This window comes from Mustela erminea, chromosome 9 (assembly GCF_009829155.1).
Source record: "Mustela erminea isolate mMusErm1 chromosome 9, mMusErm1.Pri, whole genome shotgun sequence".
In the NCBI taxonomy this organism is placed as follows: Eukaryota; Metazoa; Chordata; class Mammalia; order Carnivora; family Mustelidae; genus Mustela; species Mustela erminea.
Window position 1 is genome coordinate 87,296,448 of NC_045622.1, and position 18,892 is coordinate 87,315,339.

Here is an 18,892-nt window from a genome sequence, read left to right on the forward strand (position 1 = left end):
AAAATGGGAATGTTTTCATAAACGCTTAAGCATCTTTAGTGAAGCTAATTTATAGAATGTAAATGTTCCTCTCCAGCAATTTAAACCCAAATTCCTCAGCGGTGGGGGGTTGGGGCCGAGAAACAGGAAACTGCTCGGTTTCATTGTTCATGCTCAACAATAAAAAATTAAATGGCCTAAAAAGTGCAAGCCAGAGAGATTTTTTTTAGACATTCTTCTGAATCTGAGCATTGGTGATGAGCACAAAAATTGAATGCTTCTCGTTGTTTCTTCCCGTGGGGCCTGACAGCTGCGCGGGGAACCTCTGGGTGACTCAGCCAGCACACGTGGCACTGGGCTAGGCACATGCCCGGCCCCATCCTGAAGTCAGCTTTGCTAGCAGCTGAGCTCACCGCCCTGCCCTCGGGAGCTCACCTTGGACATGGCGTGATCGGGGAGCCCGGAGCCTGGATTGGACAAGAGCGGAAGGTCCTTCCTATGACCCTCGGCCCAAGTCTGCCGGGAGGCTCTCACGGAACGACTTTCTGCTTCCTGCTCCATTCTTGTTTTAGTGTCTGTTTCTGTTTCCAAATTATGAGATGGTAGGAAATCTGCCTTTGCTCTTCTCCTATGGAACCGGGCAGTATATAAAGAAGTGGATATTTAATTCATCAGAAGGGGAAGTCTTTTTCTCACTTCTTACCTATGGCTTTAGGACTTCCTTCCCCTCTTTTGTCCCTTTTCCCCCTCCCCCAGACCCAAACCACAGGAAACATGCTAAATCCATTCTGAACCGGTTGACCATTTTTTTTTCTTTGAATTGTGCATGGCTGACACCGCCCTAGTCATCAAATGAAGAGATTGTGAGCCCCGTGTGACAGCAGGACGAAGACAACACGAACATTTAAGGAACGTTTTTTGGTGCCAACTTCCATATAATAGATGCCTCATCTCATTCCATTCTTACAACGATCCTGAGACCAGCGCTGACATCATCATTCCTATTTTGCAGATGAGAAAACTGAGGCTCAGAAAGATTCCCTAGCCTGTCCATGGTCACACATGCACATAGCAGGGCAGGCATCCCGGTCTGTGTCACACATTTCTCGTGTGCCTCCATGGGCAGCAGCTCTGCTATGCAAAGACTGCCCATGATGGAACAGAAAGACATTGCTCAGGCTGACCTCCAGGCTAACAGAGACAAGAAGACAAGGTGAATTCAGCTGTAGCTCCTTCCATGGTATAGCTCCATACTGGAGAATCCTTGCCCTGGCCCAGCACTGGTCCAGAACGTGGCAGGCTCTGTTGCAGCAGCAGATCCCAAAGTAGCAGTGTCTTTGCACGGTAAACGTTCATTTCTCGCTTGTGCAAAATCCGCTGCGGAAGCTCAAGCTGGACGGAGGAGACACGGCGTGTGTGTAGACATTTCCGCAGAGAGTCCTAGCTGAGACCAGCCTCTGACTCATCTCATCCCAGGCACCAGACACGTGAAAGAAGCCTCTAGATGATTCCTCCTCTTAACATTCCCAGTCGCCTCCGGCTCATCATGTCTTCCTAGCAAAGGCCCCAGACTCCAAGGAGCAAGATAAGCACTGTGTCCTGTACGAAGTTCTGGCCCGCAGAACATCCCAGCCTTTTAAAGTGGTTGTTTTGAGGGCAGTTGCTGCGGTAATCTCAGCATCCATCCTAGATTTGCCTACACTGCCGGCTGTACCTTCTGTTCACTCAACAAATATTTGCTGAGCACATGTGAAGAGCCAGACACTATTCTGGGCACATGTCAGTGAACAAACAGATCAAGAATCCTGTCTTTATGGGGGCTGATATTTGATGCGGAAAATGGTGGCTGGCTGTTCCAAAACATATAATTTTTAAATATGCTTTTCTAGGTACAAAAGTAATATTCACTGAATTCGATAAAATTTGAAAAATACAAAAAAAGTTTCGAAAGTGCAAAAAAAAAAAAAATCCCATAGGAAGAATCATCATCATGCAGAAATAATGCTTTCTCTATTGTAGTATCATACTCAGGATCTCTCTCTCTCTCTCCAAAACTGGAGTCAGATTACTATAGTCAGTTGTCCATCCTATTCTCCCCCACCCATTTACATAGTATTGTAAACTCTCCTAGCCCATTCGGGCTGCTTAAAAAAAAAAAATCCCTGAGACAGCTGACTTGTAAACAACAGAAATTTATGTCTCGCAGCTCTGGAGCCTGGCAAATCCAAGATCCGTTTGCCTAAAGATTCAGTATCTGGTGAACTCCAGTCCCTGATTTGTAGGTGGCAACCCTTTGTGGTGTCCTCATGTGGGGGAAGGGACACGGGAGCTCTCTGGGGCTTCCCATGCATAAGGGCACTAATCTCAGCCATGAGGGCTTCACCCTTAGGACTTACTCTCCTCCCATGGCTCTCACCTTTTAACACCATCACCTTGGGAGGGGAGGGTCTCCGAACACGAATTTGGGTGGAGAAAACACACACATTCAGCCCAGAGCACGAACTTTTCTTCCTATAGCTAAAATATGATTCTGAATCATATTTCACAGGCTGCATCTCTTTCCAGACCACAGCCGTTCTAATTATTTAACTATTCTGCAACTATTCTACAGTTTAATTGATTTCAATTTTTCACTGGGGTAAGCAACGTCTTGAAGAACAACCTTGAATGTGAATCTTTGGCAGCATCTCTGATGGGTTGCTTAGAATGTAATCAGAGAAGTGGGATTACTGGTTCAAAGGGCAGGCGAATGTTCAGGTTCTTAATAAATATTGCTGGGTTGCTTTCCAGAACGTGAGAACCAATTTACATTCTCACCTGTATTTTATGGGAATGCCACTTTCATACTTGTGCCAGGACTCCGTGTTGGAGTGTTTCTAATCTGCCAATTTGTTACATTAAAGAACAGCATTTCATTTTAAGACTGGTTCACTGTCAGGGTGCCTGGGTGGCTCAGTGGGTTAAAGCTTCTGCCTTCGGCTCGGGTCGTGATCTCGGGGTCCTGGGATCGAGCCCCGCGTCGGGCTCTCTGCTCAGCGGGGAGCCTGCTTCCCCCACCTCTCTCTGCCTGCCTCTCTGCCCACTTGTGATCTCTGCCTGTCAAATAAATAAATAAAATCTTTAAAAAAAAAAAAAAAAAGAAAAAGAAAAAGACTGGTTCACTGTCTAGGTTGCTCACAAAGATGGGATTTGCCTAAACCTGAGTTGTTATCCCCGCTCTGGCACCTGATAACCAGATAGGCGACCTTAGGAAGACTCGGTTTTCTTTCTGTCAAATGGTGATATTTATTCTGACTCCTTGGGATACTGGGTGGATACAATATGTTCGAGTTTATAAAGTGTTTAACACAGTGCCTGTCACAGAACAACAACACGGTAGCTGTTAGGATGTGTGTGACAATTCAGCAGTTACTAACCCATGAAGGGTTCCAGCCTTTTTTCCTTTCTCTGTGTCTTGGAGAAGATTCTGATTTTCCTTGGTTGCATTTCTTTCGCCTTCTTCTCCTCTAAAGGGGGGATGCCATCCTTTTGGGGTTTTGTGAATTAGAATCAGAAAGAATGAAAGAGAAGGACAAAGAGACAGGTCGCTCAGAATTCAATGACTATCAACAAATGTTTCTGCACATGGGTCTGCTGTCGTCTGCGGGCAGGCTGATGGGGGCTGGGCTCAGCCAGGTGGTTCTACTTGGGACTGTGGGCTCCCTGGGCTTGGTTCCAAGGTTTATGCTTGATCCAGGGCCGAGCAGAAAGTACCCAGATGTGCCGTCAATGTAGATCAACTGAGCAAAAGGGGTCAAGCCAAAACCCACAAATAAACTGAAGGCCTCGGCTCCTTTTGCATCTGCTAATATTCTACTGACCGAAGCAAGTCACAGAGCCCGGTCCAGCATCAGTAAGGGTGGGAAGCCTCCTCGTCCCGCAGTGTGAGAGGGAAGGGAGGGAAAACGTGCTGAATGGGTGATCATAACAAATGTTTCTGGGAAATTTCAGGAAAGGGGTGCTGGAGAGTGTGCCGTGTGTAAAACAGGGAGGAAAGAAAAGCGATCGTGACACATGTTGGATATATGTGAGATTTTACGAGTCAGAATCCTTTTAATATCTGGAAGCCCCCGGTTAAACACTTGTAAATTCGTTTCGTCGGGTTGGCCCAGGCTTTATCAAATGGCACTTCTCCTTGGGACTGCCGCAAGGTGCAATGGCTTCGGTAGCGTCCCGTCATGGAAACAATCACCGTCGCCTCTACTTCTGTATCCCATGTGCTCTTTCTTCTTGGGTGTTGTGGACCTTTCAGGCATTTCTTATTTCTTTTTCTCCCACTCATAGAAGACGATAGGTAGTGGCTTCTTAATCATGATTTACAAAGTCCCCGCAGGAAGTGTGCCCCACGTCCCGTCACCGTCTCATTGAAAGGAAAGCAGACAGCACGCTTGAGAGAGCTTCTTGGACAGGAGGGCCCAGGGGCAGAGCACGAGAGCAGCCTGCTGGGTCTCAGTCATGACTCAGAAGCTCCAAATTCACTTACAGAACCTTCCAGTGAAATCAAATTGGGAGTGAGCACAGGGCGTGACACTGAGGAGATAAAGCCAGGAGAGCTCTAATGAGAGGAACCACGTCATTTCAGGATCTTTATCATCGGAGCAGAAAGTCTCCCCTCGCCTCCCTAGAGATCATTCACCTGGAACCTGACAGGAGCTGAGTGTCTCTGATCTCCAGCTCTGCTTAGCTCTCCAGATGGCTGGCACCTCACACAGGGAATAGTACCCCATGTTCCCGGCACTACGAGGGGCTGGTTAATAAATTCATCCCAGATTGTAATTTTCATTCGCTCTGTCGGTAGACCAGCTGAACACGGACACAGCAGCTCTGCTTATCTCTCTAAATGTCATCTGTCTTTAACGTTATCCAAAACATTTTTGTTTTGTTTCCGAGAGAACGGCGCTTTTTAACAATTCCAGCCAGGAAGAATGATAGACTGCATCAAGGATTGCACTAAACAACGGGTCCTTGGCTTTTCCAGAGCTGGGGTTTGGAGCATCAGTAGCTTCAATACCCAATGGGCTTCCGTTGGAATAATGGGCAATATATGCCCCTTTAAATATCTATGTCTATTTGGGTGTTTGGGGGTAGGGAATGGTCTGTAATTCTGTGTCAAGTCATGAGGAGATATTTTTTTCAGAGTGCTTAAAATCTACAGTCAGATTGGCTCTCTTTCTCTTTTTCCATAAAAAGAAGGGAGTGTTTATATAAAATCTTCCCTACTATTGTTTCTCCCTAACTCCCCCCCATCCCCAGATGGTTGCTCTTTTTTCCTTTTCGGAAGTGTCATTATAAACAATATTTTCACGTGCTTAAAAGCTTAGACGCAGAAGTTGGATAACTCATGTTCGAATTTCAGCCTTCTGTGACCTTTAATAAGATAATTGACCTTTCCTTGTCTCTGTTTCTTCCTCTGAAAATGAGGAATATAATGGAACCTACCTTTGGAAAGGAAGGGACACAGAAAGCCTCTTCAGTTGTCCCACATGGGCTTTGTGTTGTGGCTACAGGGGCGACCGCACCCCCACCCCCTGCTGGGTCCCCCCACCCGTGTCCACTGACTGTCTCAACTTTTCTGCCTCAGGGTCTTTTCCAAAGTGGGGCAGCTTGGAAGTGCAGAGGTTTAATGTTCAACCAATGGGGGACAGGATTCGGTGAATAAATGTCTCATACCCAGCTTCAGAGGGATAATTTAAGGTGAGGTTTATGCGGACCCACAATTGGGACTGAGCCTCAGTTGCCCAAAGTGTGAATCAGCTCAACAAATGCACATTTTCACTGACTTTTATCCAGCTGTCGCCATTATGGTCCCTCCCCCACTTCTGCTTCTTGGGATCCCCTCCTGATAAACTGCTTACTCCCAAGTCCTTGCTCAAGCTCTGCTTGGGTGGATCCCAACTAAGAAAGCTCCCCATAAATATTTGCTGTTATGAGCCTCATGGAAAAACCTTTCTGTTCCCAAGAAAACTAATGCTGGAGCCAAAATTCAAGTTGCACCTTTTTCTTTCTCATTTGATTTTTTTTTAATTGGAAAATACACAAACTGATAAACATTGCTTCATTTTGTACACGTTTGGGAAATCATAGAAAATACTGGAAACTCGTGGAAATGATACTTCTTTTCCTTTCCTGGCACTTCTCACTCTCACTTGGGGGAGGAGCTGGGCAGCTGGCGTGATGTACGAGGCACTCCGGGACACAGTGCTATTTGCCGATTAGTCCAGAAGTGGCTTTTTTTTTTTTTTTTTAATAATTTTCGTATTCTGACAATTGGCTGTCTATGTTGATGTCTGCTGCCTGAATGTCAGTCCTGGTTGTCAAGATTGGCATTACGTTCTCCAAACTCTTTTACCCGATTCCCTTTTGATCCCAAATACTGTCATTGGCAGGACCAGTGAGGAAGAGGATTCAAGCCAGTGACCATAGAACATCTTTCCCCCTCAATGCAAAGCCAACTGGCCCATGCCAGTATCAACTTTGGCTTCATTGGCACCATGCTGGGACGTTCAAGCCAACTGGCCTACGTGGACAGCTTCTAGCATTACCACAGTCTGATCTCTTCCCCCTTGGAAATTTTCATTGTAATTACTCTGGAGTTTTGTTGTGATCAGGCTCACGGTTCTGTGGTGGGGAGCTGAACATTGTGGGGTGGGTTGGCACACTTCTTTGGTTGGGCTAGCATGGGCAAATGTCCTCCTTGCAATCCTCTTATAAATTTGATCCCTCCCTGGCTTGGCCACAAAGACACAAGCAATGCCAAGGTGACTTTATTATGCGTATCCTGGAGTATCTTCCCATTTGAGTATGTAGCTCTCTTTCCTGGAATTATTATTTCTGGTAGGATTGGGGTTGATTTCGGGCTACCTATTATTTTTCCAGCTGAAATGTTTTATTCTTCCTTTGACCATTTCCTGAAGCTTTGTGAAAACACCCGTTTCCCTCTCAGAAGGTCATTTTAGAGGGTGTTGCTGCTCTCAGCTTCTCCCTCTTCTAGGCCACGGTGGTATACAAGAACAGCCCGGTTGCCGCTCTGACATTACTGACTATAGAACTTTGTGCTTAAAGCTAGATTTTTCTGAGCTCCTGTTTCCCCACCTGTAAAGTAGGAATAAAAATAGGGGGAAAGGGATCATGCAAATCAAAGTATGAAGCAATCTAAGATATTCTTTTATTCAGAAAACATGGAAGGAACCTCCACCATATTAGCCCTGGTTCCCAGCCTTAGGAAGCCATAGTTCAGTGGGGGAAAGAACACATAGGCAATTTTAATGGGCATTTATGATCAAAATCATAAGTCCTACAAACAGGACTAAATACAGCGGGGTTACTAGAGCACATGGGGAGGAGGCTTAACTCAGTCTTGAAGGTACATGTAATGCTTCTTGGAAAAAACAAGAAGATTAGGAATTACTACTAATAATATTTAGTTATAATTAGTAGGCTGCTTACTATGTGTCAAATGGTATGCTAAGCGCTACTTCATTTAGATATCACAATTGTGCCTATCTCATAGGGGTCTCTACCTTCATTTTATAGTTGAAGAAACGAGCTCAGAAAAGTTAAGTAAATTACCCAAGAACACACAGCAAAGTGGCATGGTCAGACTTTGAATTTAAGTTTCATTCTGGAGCCCTTGCTTTTATTTTTATTTTATTTTATTTTAATTCAAGAACCCTGGCTTTTAACAACACAGATTTTGCAAATCTGTTCATGCCAGGTCCCTGTTTAAAATGGACCATTTGTGACTTCCTAATGTTCCTAAAATTCATAGGATGATGACCTAAACTTATCATGACCTTACCAGGACCAAAAGTCTCCTGCCCACTCCTCTGGTCTCACCTTTCAGGTCTCTCTCTCTCTGTCCCCGACCCCCATGATGGTAAACTTTAACAGGAGCCCATAAAAAAGACACTCGGCTGAGTCCGCGCCGGTCCTGTGGGCAATGGAGGCCATGGAGGTTTCTGGCAGATTGAGAAGGTGCAAGACAAGATCTGAAATTTTAGTGAGGAGAGAGTTGAAGCACTCCAGCCACAGGTACATGGGGGACCCAAGGAAGGGAGGAGCAGGAGGGAAAGAGAAGGGGTCAGTTGGATTCAAGAATCATTCAGTAGGTAAACTATACAAATGGTAACTGATCGTGTTAGGGAGAGAAGGAATGCAAGGGGTCCACGCGGATTTCTGGCTTGAATGACAGGGGAGAAGGTCCTACCTACGGTTAAGGAGCTGTGATTAATGCCTGGCAGAAGGAAACAGAAGCAAAAAACACAATTCTACAGCGTTTTCATTATATGTATGCTGAAGGGTCCTGGAAATTGTAAAAATTTCCCTTCCTGGTCTTTTTTGTTCCCTCCCTTCCACACTGGGTGCAGGAATTCACTGAAAACTTGGGGGGAAAAAATCCTTTTTCCCTGCCCCTGGCCCCATCCCACAAGTTGAACTACAACTATAGACTATAGTTGTAGTCTATAAACTTAAACTATAAACTATAGACAACTATAGACAACTTCATTCAAGGGACAGCTGTTCCAGATCAGGCAATCAAACAGCTCTCAGAATTAAGCTTTTCAACATTAAAATCAATCAAGCCCAAAGAATCTAGCTTGAAATGAAGAGGTGTTTCAAAGAAGTAGGTTGAGGTGCTCTGAGAAAATACAACCTACATTATTAAAGCGGATTGGGTGGGGGGGGGGGGATGTTCCAATAATACCCAGTTAAAGATGTAAATCTATTTACCTTCCAGATGGTTTTTTGTGAGTGCTCTTATTCAAATCTACTGCTTACCCGATTGTCTCTAAAAGAGAGTGAGTTACTTGGGGAAGGTAATCAGACTTGGGCGGGCTGGAATCATTTTCTCACATTTGGCACTTAGTATCTCCTATGACTTTTGGCTCATTAATTACTATATGAATTTCCCTACTGAAAATGGAGATCTTAGTCAGTGTTGGGTTCTTTTTAGAAATCAAGTGGCAAATATTCACGCCGCTTAAAAAGATGGTTTCTCTCTTCTCTCTTCCTGTCTTCCCCTCCCTTCTTGACCCTGTGGCACATTTGTCATACTGATATTATGATATTAAAATTGCTTTTGTATCAATAGACTTGGATGCTTAGAATATAAGGTCAGCAGGGTTTGGAGGCAGAATTAGTCTGATGGAGAAACTGGAAAGAAAAAAGAGCTTCCTAAGTGAGTGACCTTCAAGTGATTTATATTCAACGGTGACATAAGGAACACCAGCGGGTCATATGTTCACTTACTAAATAAAATATTATCTGTAACATTGCTCTTCAAAAGAAGCACGTTGTGAACCTCAAGTGCAAACCGTATATGAAGTTAAAAATTTTCCAGCTGCCCCGTTAAAAAAGCAGAAAGAAACCAGTAGAGGGGCACTTGGGTGGCTCAGCTGGTTGAGCAAATGCCTTCAGCTCAGGTCACGATCCTGGAGTTCCTGGATCCAGTCCCACATCAGGCTCCCTGCTCAGCAAGGGGTCTGCTTCTCCCTCTGCCCTCCCCCCCACCACGCTCTCTCTTTATCTCTCTCTCATTCTCTGTCTCAAATAAATTAAATCTGTCTCAAATAAATTAAATTAAATCTTAAAAAAAAAAAAAGAAACCAGTGGAGGTTACTTTAATATTATTCTATTTACTTCCATATATCTAAATATTATACCTCAACATGGGATCTTATGGAGATCTTTTTCATTCTTTTTTGTATTGTCTTTGAAATCTAGTTTGCATTTTATACTTTGAGGTGTCATAATTCAGAATAGACATATTTCAAAGTTCTCAGTGCAGCTCCATGCAGCCAACTGTAGCTGTTGTTTATGGCATTGGACACTATAGACCTGTACAGTCCAAGGACGATTTTCCGCTCAATGTGTAAGTAGGCTTACACATTTAATGAATCCACCCCCCCCACCCCTTCCAACTGAGAAAGAAGAAAAAAATGTGCCTGCTATGAAACCTGGCAAAATGGTTCTGATGATAAATTGCAGGTTAAATTCATTTTCATATAATTGTTTCTTGGTTCCAGGACTGGTCGCAAATGAAAAATCACCCTTTTAAGAGTATAGACAACTTCATTCAAGGGACAGTAAAACTGAGGCGTTAAAATAAATAACAAGCGGCATGGCTTTTTTTTTTTTTAATGAGGGGTAAAAATTTGATCCTTTCAGATGATGCAATATTTTCATTAGTAAATGTCAGTAGATCCCTCTTCCATAAGCTAGTGACTATATTAAAAGTGACTTATAAGAATTCTGTTGGCTCCCAGCAGGATTTTTCTGTAGATTAGTCTGGTATTTTAAAAAAGTATATATATATATATGTGTGTATGCATCTATATATGTATACACACACACACACACACACACACACACACACAATTTGGAAGCTCTGGATTACTTTAGTTTTTATTTAGCTGGGAGAACTGAGAGAACTCTCCTGCTCAGCATTTTGGTGGTGGGGAACTATAATAATTAGATGCATTCAGAAAAGTTTTCTAGGCATTGAACTGTGTTACAAAATAAATCAAATTCTTTTTGATGTAGTGAGCATCTTTACCTCTCTAGCCCTAAACCCACTGAATGCAGTATCTGTCAAGTTGCAAACACATTCTGAGTTTTATGAATTGGAGATTTTTTGTTGGTGGTGTTGTTACAGAAGGTAGTAAGATTCAATGAGGTGTTGTAGAAATTCTTTGGAATCCAAAGGATCTGGCTCTGAATTCGCGTTTTCCCTGGGTTATTTTGGGCCAGTGACTTGAATTTTCTGGGCCTCAGATTCCCCATCTGTGCAAAGAGGATGGTAATCTCTAACTCGGAGGTTGTCGTGGATGTAAATGTGATCATGCGTGGATGATGTCGGAAGCAGACCCTGGACCAGTGGTGGTTCTCTCACACTGCCTTCCGCAGGCCAACGCAAGATGCAGGGATGTTAAGTGTTTACGGCGGTCGAGCTGTCAGCCAGAGCTGTGGTCTCATCTGAAGGCTTGACTAGGGGAAGATCTGCTCTTACACTCCCTCACGTAATTATTGGCAAGGTTTTGTTCTTTCTGGACTGATGGATTCAGGGCCATAATTCCTCACTGGCTGTTGGCTGATGGTCTTTACAGTTCTTGACCACTTGAACCTTTCCAGAAAGCAGTTCACCAAAAGGCAGCTGGTAAGCAAGAGAGAGAGAGAGTGAGACAGACAGACAGACAGAAGGTAGGGGTGGAGAATAGGACCCCAAGTGTTCTAATTTTAGAAATAACATCCTATACTTTGGGCAGTATTCTATTTGTTAGAACTGAGTCAGTAGGTCCAATAGCACCCAAAGGAGGGGATGACACAGGAGTGTGAATCTGAGGAGGGGAGGTTGTTGGGGTCATCTGAGAGGTTTCCTACCACAGATGGCAGCAGCTGTCACTCTCACATTTCCTGGTTTTCCTTCCCCCTCACGGGTAGGTCCTAAGTCAGAAGAGATGAAGAAATGGGAGCTCTGGGCCAGGAGCTCTGGCATATGCTTCCCACAGCCCTTATGATACCAGAGGTTATACTACATGCTCATAGCTCCGTTTGATATGTATCTGCCTCCCCAGTTAGAGTATGAACTCCATGAAGATGGGGACAAGGCTTTGCCCACTGCAGCAATCCAGAGCCTAAAGCAGTTCTCCATACATGTTTGTCAGATAACTGTGGAAAGGAGTAAGGATCCTCTTGCTTTATACAACGACTCTAGGAGGCAGGTACAACTCTTATGCCCATTTCACGGGAAACTGAGGCTCAGAGTGACTTTCTCAGCCTCACAGAGCTAGTAAGCAGTGGGACCTAGGAGTTTAGGAGTTTAGGTATATCTAACCATCTTGAAGTCTTGACCCTGTCTCAGTCACTTGACCCTGTGGTCTCCTGATTATATGTTGGAGGTCCTGTGTGTGTGTGTGTGTGTGTGTGTGTGTGTGTGTGTGTGTGTGGTGTTTTGCAGAAGAGAAATAGTGTCTTCTTCCACCACGTAGTCCCTCAGTGGGAAGTTCCTCCCCACCCCCATCTGTCTGGAGTGCAACAAGCCTTTCATGGGTCCACCTTCAAGTGAATTTCTGTGTTCTTCACACGCAAGAGAGAAGAATGGAAATAGCATGAAGGAAAGAGGCAGCACAGAGCCAGAAACATGAAGACCCTGTGAAACCGTGCTCCACAGAGGGGAGTCTGGGGTAGAATTTCTTCTGTTTCTCTATGCCTGATTTTTACAAAGCTAATGAAGCAATATACCTCCTTGTTTGCAGTAAAATTTTTGTAAATATGGTTTTTCCTCAGTTCTTTCAGTGGTTCTGTCTCTTCACGCCTCTAGAAGTTTCCAACTCTTCTTCCAGTTTGAAATGGTCCTTTGGAAAGTTGAAAGGCCTGAATCTTAGAAGCTTTGGAAGAAAGGTAGTGATGATGACAATAATAGAAAAACAAACCATGGTAACAACCAAACTAACATGTATTGAGTGCTTACAATGTACTAGGCAACATTCTAAGCACTTCCCATGTATGTGTTCGTGTAAAACATCCTGTAGAACCATGAAGTCAATCCTATGGATGCTCTTCAAGGCAAATGTACTAGTTATCTATTGCCACATAGTGAATTATCCTGAAAGTAGCTTAAAGCCACAAACACATTTATGATCTCTGTTGGGTTCCCTGGATCAGGAGTTTGGGAGTGGCTGGCAGGCTGCACCTCAGGATATCTCCTGAAGGCTTCTTTCCTCTGAAAGCTCGGTTGGCACTAGAGACTTGAAACATTCCAAAATGGCTCATTCCAATGGCCGGCAAGTTGGCAGGAAGCTCAGCTCCTCCTTATGTGGTCCTTTCCACTGGGCTGCTCCAGTGTTCTCCCCACATGAAGGCTGCCTTCCAGAGCCAGGCATCTAAGACCCAAGGAAGAAGTTGCTTCAACCACTGTGACCCAGCCTTAGAAGTTACCCAGCGACACCTCCACAATATCCATTGGTTGCAGAGGCCATTCTTTGGGGGAGGAAACTGTGTAAGTGCGTGGATACCAGAAAGCAAGGATCTTTGAGAGCCATCTTGAAGACTGTCCACCACAGCCGCTATGTTGTAATATGAACCACAACCACAACCCTTTCTTAAGCAACTCTTAAGCTACGTTTTCTTGAGCCATTACTGTGTGCAAGGTATGTGCCGAAGAGTTGACATACATGATCTCATTTCATCTTGAAAGCAGCCCTAAGATCCAAGTGTTCATGTTGTGCCTGTTTTACCCACAAGCAAATGGAAGCTCCAAGGGGCTAATAACCTGCTCAAGGTCACAGAGTTAGTGTGGGACAAGTGGAAAGAGCCCTGGAGCCCATGCCAGACACCGGGGCTCAGGCCTAGCTTGTGCGTTTTACCGGTGATGTGGCCAGGACTGCCGTGTGGAGTGATGGGAAAATGTAGGGAGCTGGAGAGTGTTATACCGGTGACCACAGAGGAACCAAATCCCTTTGTCCTTCCGTCAGCAAAGGGAAGCCATGTTGAAAGCACACGTCCAAGGACAGAGTGTGCCACTTGGTAAATAAGTAACAAACGCAATCTGGTTTGATTTTTATTAAACCAACTGTGAAAAAGACTTGCAGCTGGCCCTCTGTGACCTGAACAATTAGCATTAGAACCTATCATGTTTTCCAGAAACCGAATGCTCTATGTATTTGACGAGATTCTAAAGAACTGGGAAAAAGGAGAGTAATGAAGTGGAAAGAGTCATTTTACTTTGTGCCCGGTGTATATGGTGAGGGGGTTAGGACTGATTCAGTATGAACACAATGGAACTTAAAGAGAGTTTTGCATTTGTTCAAATCATTTCAAGGACATTAGTACATTTAAAAGAAGTGTGTGTGAGGGAGAGGAGAGAAAGACACGTGGAGAGTAAGCCAAGTACACGAAATCATTCCTAAAGTTGAAGTTCATGTGCCCAAAAGGATCCAAGGAAGCAAGAACTGTGGCAGTGGGTCAGATCCATTGTCCTATATTCCTAATGGTTGAAGGAAAATGAACAGCGGACAGAGAAATTACTTGCCTTCTTGGGTATCGCTAGCAAAGGCTAGGGGCTTCCTGGAAAAAAAAAAATGCACATACCCACTTATACCTGAAGTCTTGCACACAATTTTAGGAACTTTAAAACTCCCTGAAGTCCACGGGATAGTCCCTACTGTTCATGGATTCCAGGATATAATCCCTGAATGCTAAGTGTTTTGGGGAATTTATTTGTATTTTCCATACTAGACAAACTACTTTGTAGCATGGCGTATGCTCAACTTTTCTACATCTGATCACATTTTCTCATTACTTTGAACTGTCATTGGTATTTTTTTTTTAAAGATTTTATTTGACAGAAAGAGTAGGCAGAGAGGCAGGCAGAGAGAGAGGAGGAAGCAGGCTTCCCGCTGAGCAGAGAGCCTGATCCCAGGACCCTGAGATCATGACCTGAGCCAAAGGCAGAGGCTTCAACCCGCTGAGCCACCCAGCCGCCCCTGTCATTGGTATTTTTAAATTTTGACCTGAACCACTTTAGCTGTCATATTTCCAGATGAGAGCTGACAATTAAAAAGTCACTGAATCTCAGCCAACTTCCAGCTGGCCTCCAGTGCAGCCCCAATGTGATGTGGGATTCCTGGCTACAATCTCCCTGACTTGTCATCCCAGCACCCACACCCTCTGGACTCCTGCAAACAGGTAGGACTTATACACAGTAGAACTCGCCCATCTTAGGTGTGGCTTTTAGGAATGCAGTTTCATAGGTTTTGACAAATGTATAAAGTTCCTTTTAATTTAGTCTCTCCAGTTTAGCATCCCTCCTCCTCCCAGGTCTTATGAATGGAATTATACAGAATATATACCCTTTGGAGCTGGCTTCTTTCTTTTAGCGTGCTTTTGACATTTGCTCATGTTGTTCCATTAAACGATATAATAAAATTTGTTTATCCATTCACCGGTGGATGGACACATGAATTATTTCCAGTTTTTGGCAATCGTATTAGTTTTTTTCCTCTTTTTGGGGGGTGGGGTGGGTGGACTTTTGGGGGCAGCAGGGCTCCTCTGCATATCGATTGTGCCAAGTTACACAACTTTACACATTTGGGGAGGGGGAGGGGGTGGAGAGTTGGGCACAAAAGTGTCACTGCATTCTTCCACCATCTAAATCCTTTGGCAGTTTTCACTAATGCTTCTTGGAGCTCCAACTGCATTCGAGCAGCTGTTGTTTTGCATCTGGGCGCATGCCTTTACATTTTTTCTTTTCCACGAACTGGGGCCCAAATGTTTCACGGGTATAGGCATTCAAGATCCAGATGAAATAACTCTCTTAAGGGTGCTAGCTTCCCTCCACCACGTGTGGTTCTCAGAGGGCTGTCTCGAAACCACCTAGACGCTGGTCTGTTCGGAAAAGCAGAATCTCAGGCCCCACCCCAGACCTACGCAGAGTCCACGTTTTAACTAACCCAAGTGTGTCAAACGCAGAGTAAAGTTTGAGAAGCCCTGGTCCCCGTATTCCACTCTTGCTACTAAAAATAAAAATGCATAGTTTCTCGTAATATTTGGCTCTTTCTTCCAAACCTTTTCCGTCCCTCCCTGGAGTAAACTAATTTTGTAGTTGAGTAAAGAACTCCAGCTTGGGTCTGGGGGAGGGGGTGAGCGCCGCCTCGTCGAGGATGGAGGAGCTCAGGGAACAGAGGGAAGAGAGAGGAGAGAGGAGGCAGAGAACAGAGTCCGGGCTGTTGGGAGATCCTCGCAGCCCAGGCGGGAGGCGGAGAGGCCGAGGGGAGCGGGGGTTCGGCGGCCCCCTCCGGCCGGGCGCGCGGGACGGGGCGCGGGCGGCGGCACGCCACCGGGCGCTGGCCAAACTCAGCGGAGAGCGGCCGGCTGCCGGGCCGGGCCGGGGCGGGCGGGGCGCGCGGGCGGAGGGACAGCGAGGGGGGGCGGGGCCGGCGCGGCGAGGGGCGGGGTCAGCGCCGCGGCCGCGGGGGCAGCGACGGCGCCGGGCAGCGGGAGCGGCGGCCGCGCCATGTGGCTGCTGGGGCCGCTGTGCCTGCTGCTGAGCAGCGCCGCGGGTGAGTCGGAGGGCGTCGGCGAACTTCCTGCGGGGCGCTGGGCGCGGGGCGCGGGGCGCGGGGCGGGGCGGCCATCGCTCGCCCTCCTCGCGCCCGGGCTGCGTCTCCCCAGCGGGCTTGCATGGAGGGCGGCCCCCGGCGCCGGGCTGGCCGGGACCCGGGCGAGGGGCCGCGGCGGGGTGCGCGCCGTCCTATTGTGTGGGCGTGCGGGCCGGCTGGTGCCGAGTGCTGTGTGCGCGGGCGGGGCTTTGTGTGCAGCCCGGCTCCCGGGAGCCCGGCTGCTGCCCCGATTGGGCGTAGCTCCAGAGTGTGTGTGTGTGTGTGTGTGTGTGTGCGTGCGTGCGTGAGTGTGTTGTGTGTGTTCGGGAAGGAGGAGGGGCCGGGGGCTGGGGGAGGAAACTCTTTCTTGATCCCCTCTCCCCAGACTCCCGGGGCTCTGCGCTCTGCGAGCCTCCCCAGGCCCCTCCCGCATCTCTCGAGTGCACCCTTGTGCCTCAGCTTCCTCCTTGGACGTCGGGCGGGTAGCATCCCCGCTTCTTTCCACTCCCTCCCGGGACTGTGTTTGGCTCGGGGAAAGAAAGATGGAGCAGGGCTGGACCTGGGAATTTTTAATCTTTCCCATTGATCCTGGGAGCAGGACGTTTATTTGTCATCTGACCACCCTGACTGGTCCCTCGGCGGGCGCCCTGCCTGGCGAGGTGCCCGTGGGAGTGCACCCGGGCTTCATCTGACAGCCCTTGGAACCTGGCATCACTGTGGTGGTGCATCCTGAGGTCCTGGGAGGCAGCAAGCCTCTTTGCCTTCCTGGCAGCGTGCTGTCCCATGGAACTTTTCTGCTGATGTGGGCACGCTCTGAATTCCAGACAAGGAGCCATTCCTCCTCTGCCTCCGGCCCGCTGGCCACAGCTGTCAGCTGCCCTCCTCAGCTCAGCCCGCCCCCTGACGTTTATTTCTGGGCAGCTGATGCCCAGAAAGTGGGTGACAGGGCCCGAGGAACTTTCTTCAGCAGAAGCTTTTGCTATTCACCTATCTAATTTATGCCTGCTTTCCCCAAATCCTTGTAGCTGTTTGGTGTGGAGGTGTTGGTGGTGCTGTGTTTGATTGGGAAGTTGAGGCTTAATTCATTCTGAGCCCCCCCACCCCATGTACGTTTGGAAAGAGAATTCACCCACCTTCCTTGAAATCCCTGGTCTTAACCATGCTCAGAATCTACTGGCCAGCCTTTTTCACCTCTCCGACCTATGACATCATCCCTGCTCGTAGAGACCCCATTTTGATGTAGGTTTGCTGTGCCTTCCAGTGACGGTGGAGTGGTGGTGGCTGCTGTGGGTTTTCAGCCAGTCTGGGGGAGAGGGCCCTGCTTCTCCTGAACTATCAGGCCACACTGGGAAGGGTGTCCAAGGGGTCATTGGCAGCTACAGGTAGATGTGAATGGTTATGAGGGGGCGGTTAGAACAGGCAGCTTTCTGGGCATCTCAGATAGGAAGACCTGCCCGAATTCATGCTCTCCATGTACAGAGCCGTGATAGGTCCCATGAGGACACCCCAGTAGGACAGTCTGGAAGCTGGCTCTTGTAGTGTCCCAGAGTTGCCTGTGGCTCAGTGGAAACTTATTTTTTGCATTTCCCAGTTGGTACTGGTTTGCTTTGGTGGAGTCTCTGTGTCTGTAAAAATAGCTGTAAAGTTAATTTTGTCCTTCTTTGGTCAATGCTGGTTATTTAATATGTGTGTATGTTTAAAATAGAGCTACAATAAACAGGGAGAGTGGGGAGGGAGAGAGTAGGGGTCATGGAACTGCCCGACTGTCCCTGGTGGTGGTTTTCCATCCTCTGTGGTCATTGCACCTGTGGGATTTTAGATCGCCTTTACAGTTGCTGGTTTAGAAACTTCTAGGCAGGTTAGGGGAGTGTACATTTTTCACGTTACATGAAGCAGCATCCTTTTGGCGTGAATTCCGCATTGACCCACAGTGTTATCAGAAACAGGTCTGTTCATTTTTCTTGATGCCACTGGGTGCTCCTGGCCTCCCAGCCCAGAGAGAAGCCTGTGTGGTTCAATTTGGGGCCCCTAGTGGGACCAGAGACTCGACCCTTCTATTCCACATTCAGCTTCTTCATCTTCTTCTGGGGAGTTGAACCGACAAGCGAGATTATAAAAGCCAGTACATCAGACTGCTGTCTCCACTTCGAGAGTGTGTGGAGAAAACTGGGGTCCGAGTTGAGCCCTACTCTGAGTTCTGGGTCTTTGCAGGGCTGGGAGGCCACAGACATCTCAAGAGCAATTTGGAGGCCTTTATTATTCAGGAACCTTCTCAGACACCGCCATGGTTTTCTTTCTCTTCCTTCATTTATGTCAGGGAAGTGAAGGATCGATTTTTAGCTGTTGTTATTTTTAATGTATCCTGTGGGAAAGACTTGGCCCATCCAATGTCTAGGTTTTCTTCACGCAGTGGACTTGCTGGGTTTAAGTGCACAGATGGCGAGACGTGTCTGACGGAGGCCATGCCCCACAGGCGATCAGCCTCACCTCCTCCCGGCCTGACCTTTGCTTCCACTCCCTGACATTCTCTTTCTGTCAGTGAACACGCTTGGTTTTCCCCCATGTGTACTCCCAGGAGTGTGAGTACTGACCTTTTCTCCTGGAAAGATCTACTCAATGGCTTGAGCGGTTGGGTTTTTTTTTTTTTTTTTTTTAACTAGCTGAGGAGCCTGGCAGGCCAGCCCGGGAAGAGGAGACCCGGCGCTGTGCACCCAAGTACAAATAAACACACCTTGTTGCTTTTCATCTTCAAAGAGATGGGACAAAGGCTCCCTCCT

The 18,892-nt window shown here is 46.8% G+C and overlaps 1 protein-coding gene across 2 annotated transcripts in view; it reads left to right on the top strand.

Annotated features, from left to right (window-relative positions):
- The first annotated feature begins 15,971 nt into the window (after positions 1–15,971).
- The window catches only part of LDLRAD3 (low density lipoprotein receptor class A domain containing 3), a 237,130-nt gene continuing 234,209 nt past the window's right edge, over positions 15,972–18,892 (top strand). For both annotated transcript variants that reach the window (XR_004288960.1, XM_032356433.1), the window contains exon 1: positions 15,972–16,076. Coding sequence is in view for 1 of the 2 variants with exons in the window: in XM_032356433.1 (XP_032212324.1) it covers positions 16,031–16,076 (46 nt within the window). In the remaining variant the exon portion in view is untranslated. The remainder of the gene's footprint in view (positions 16,077–18,892) is intronic.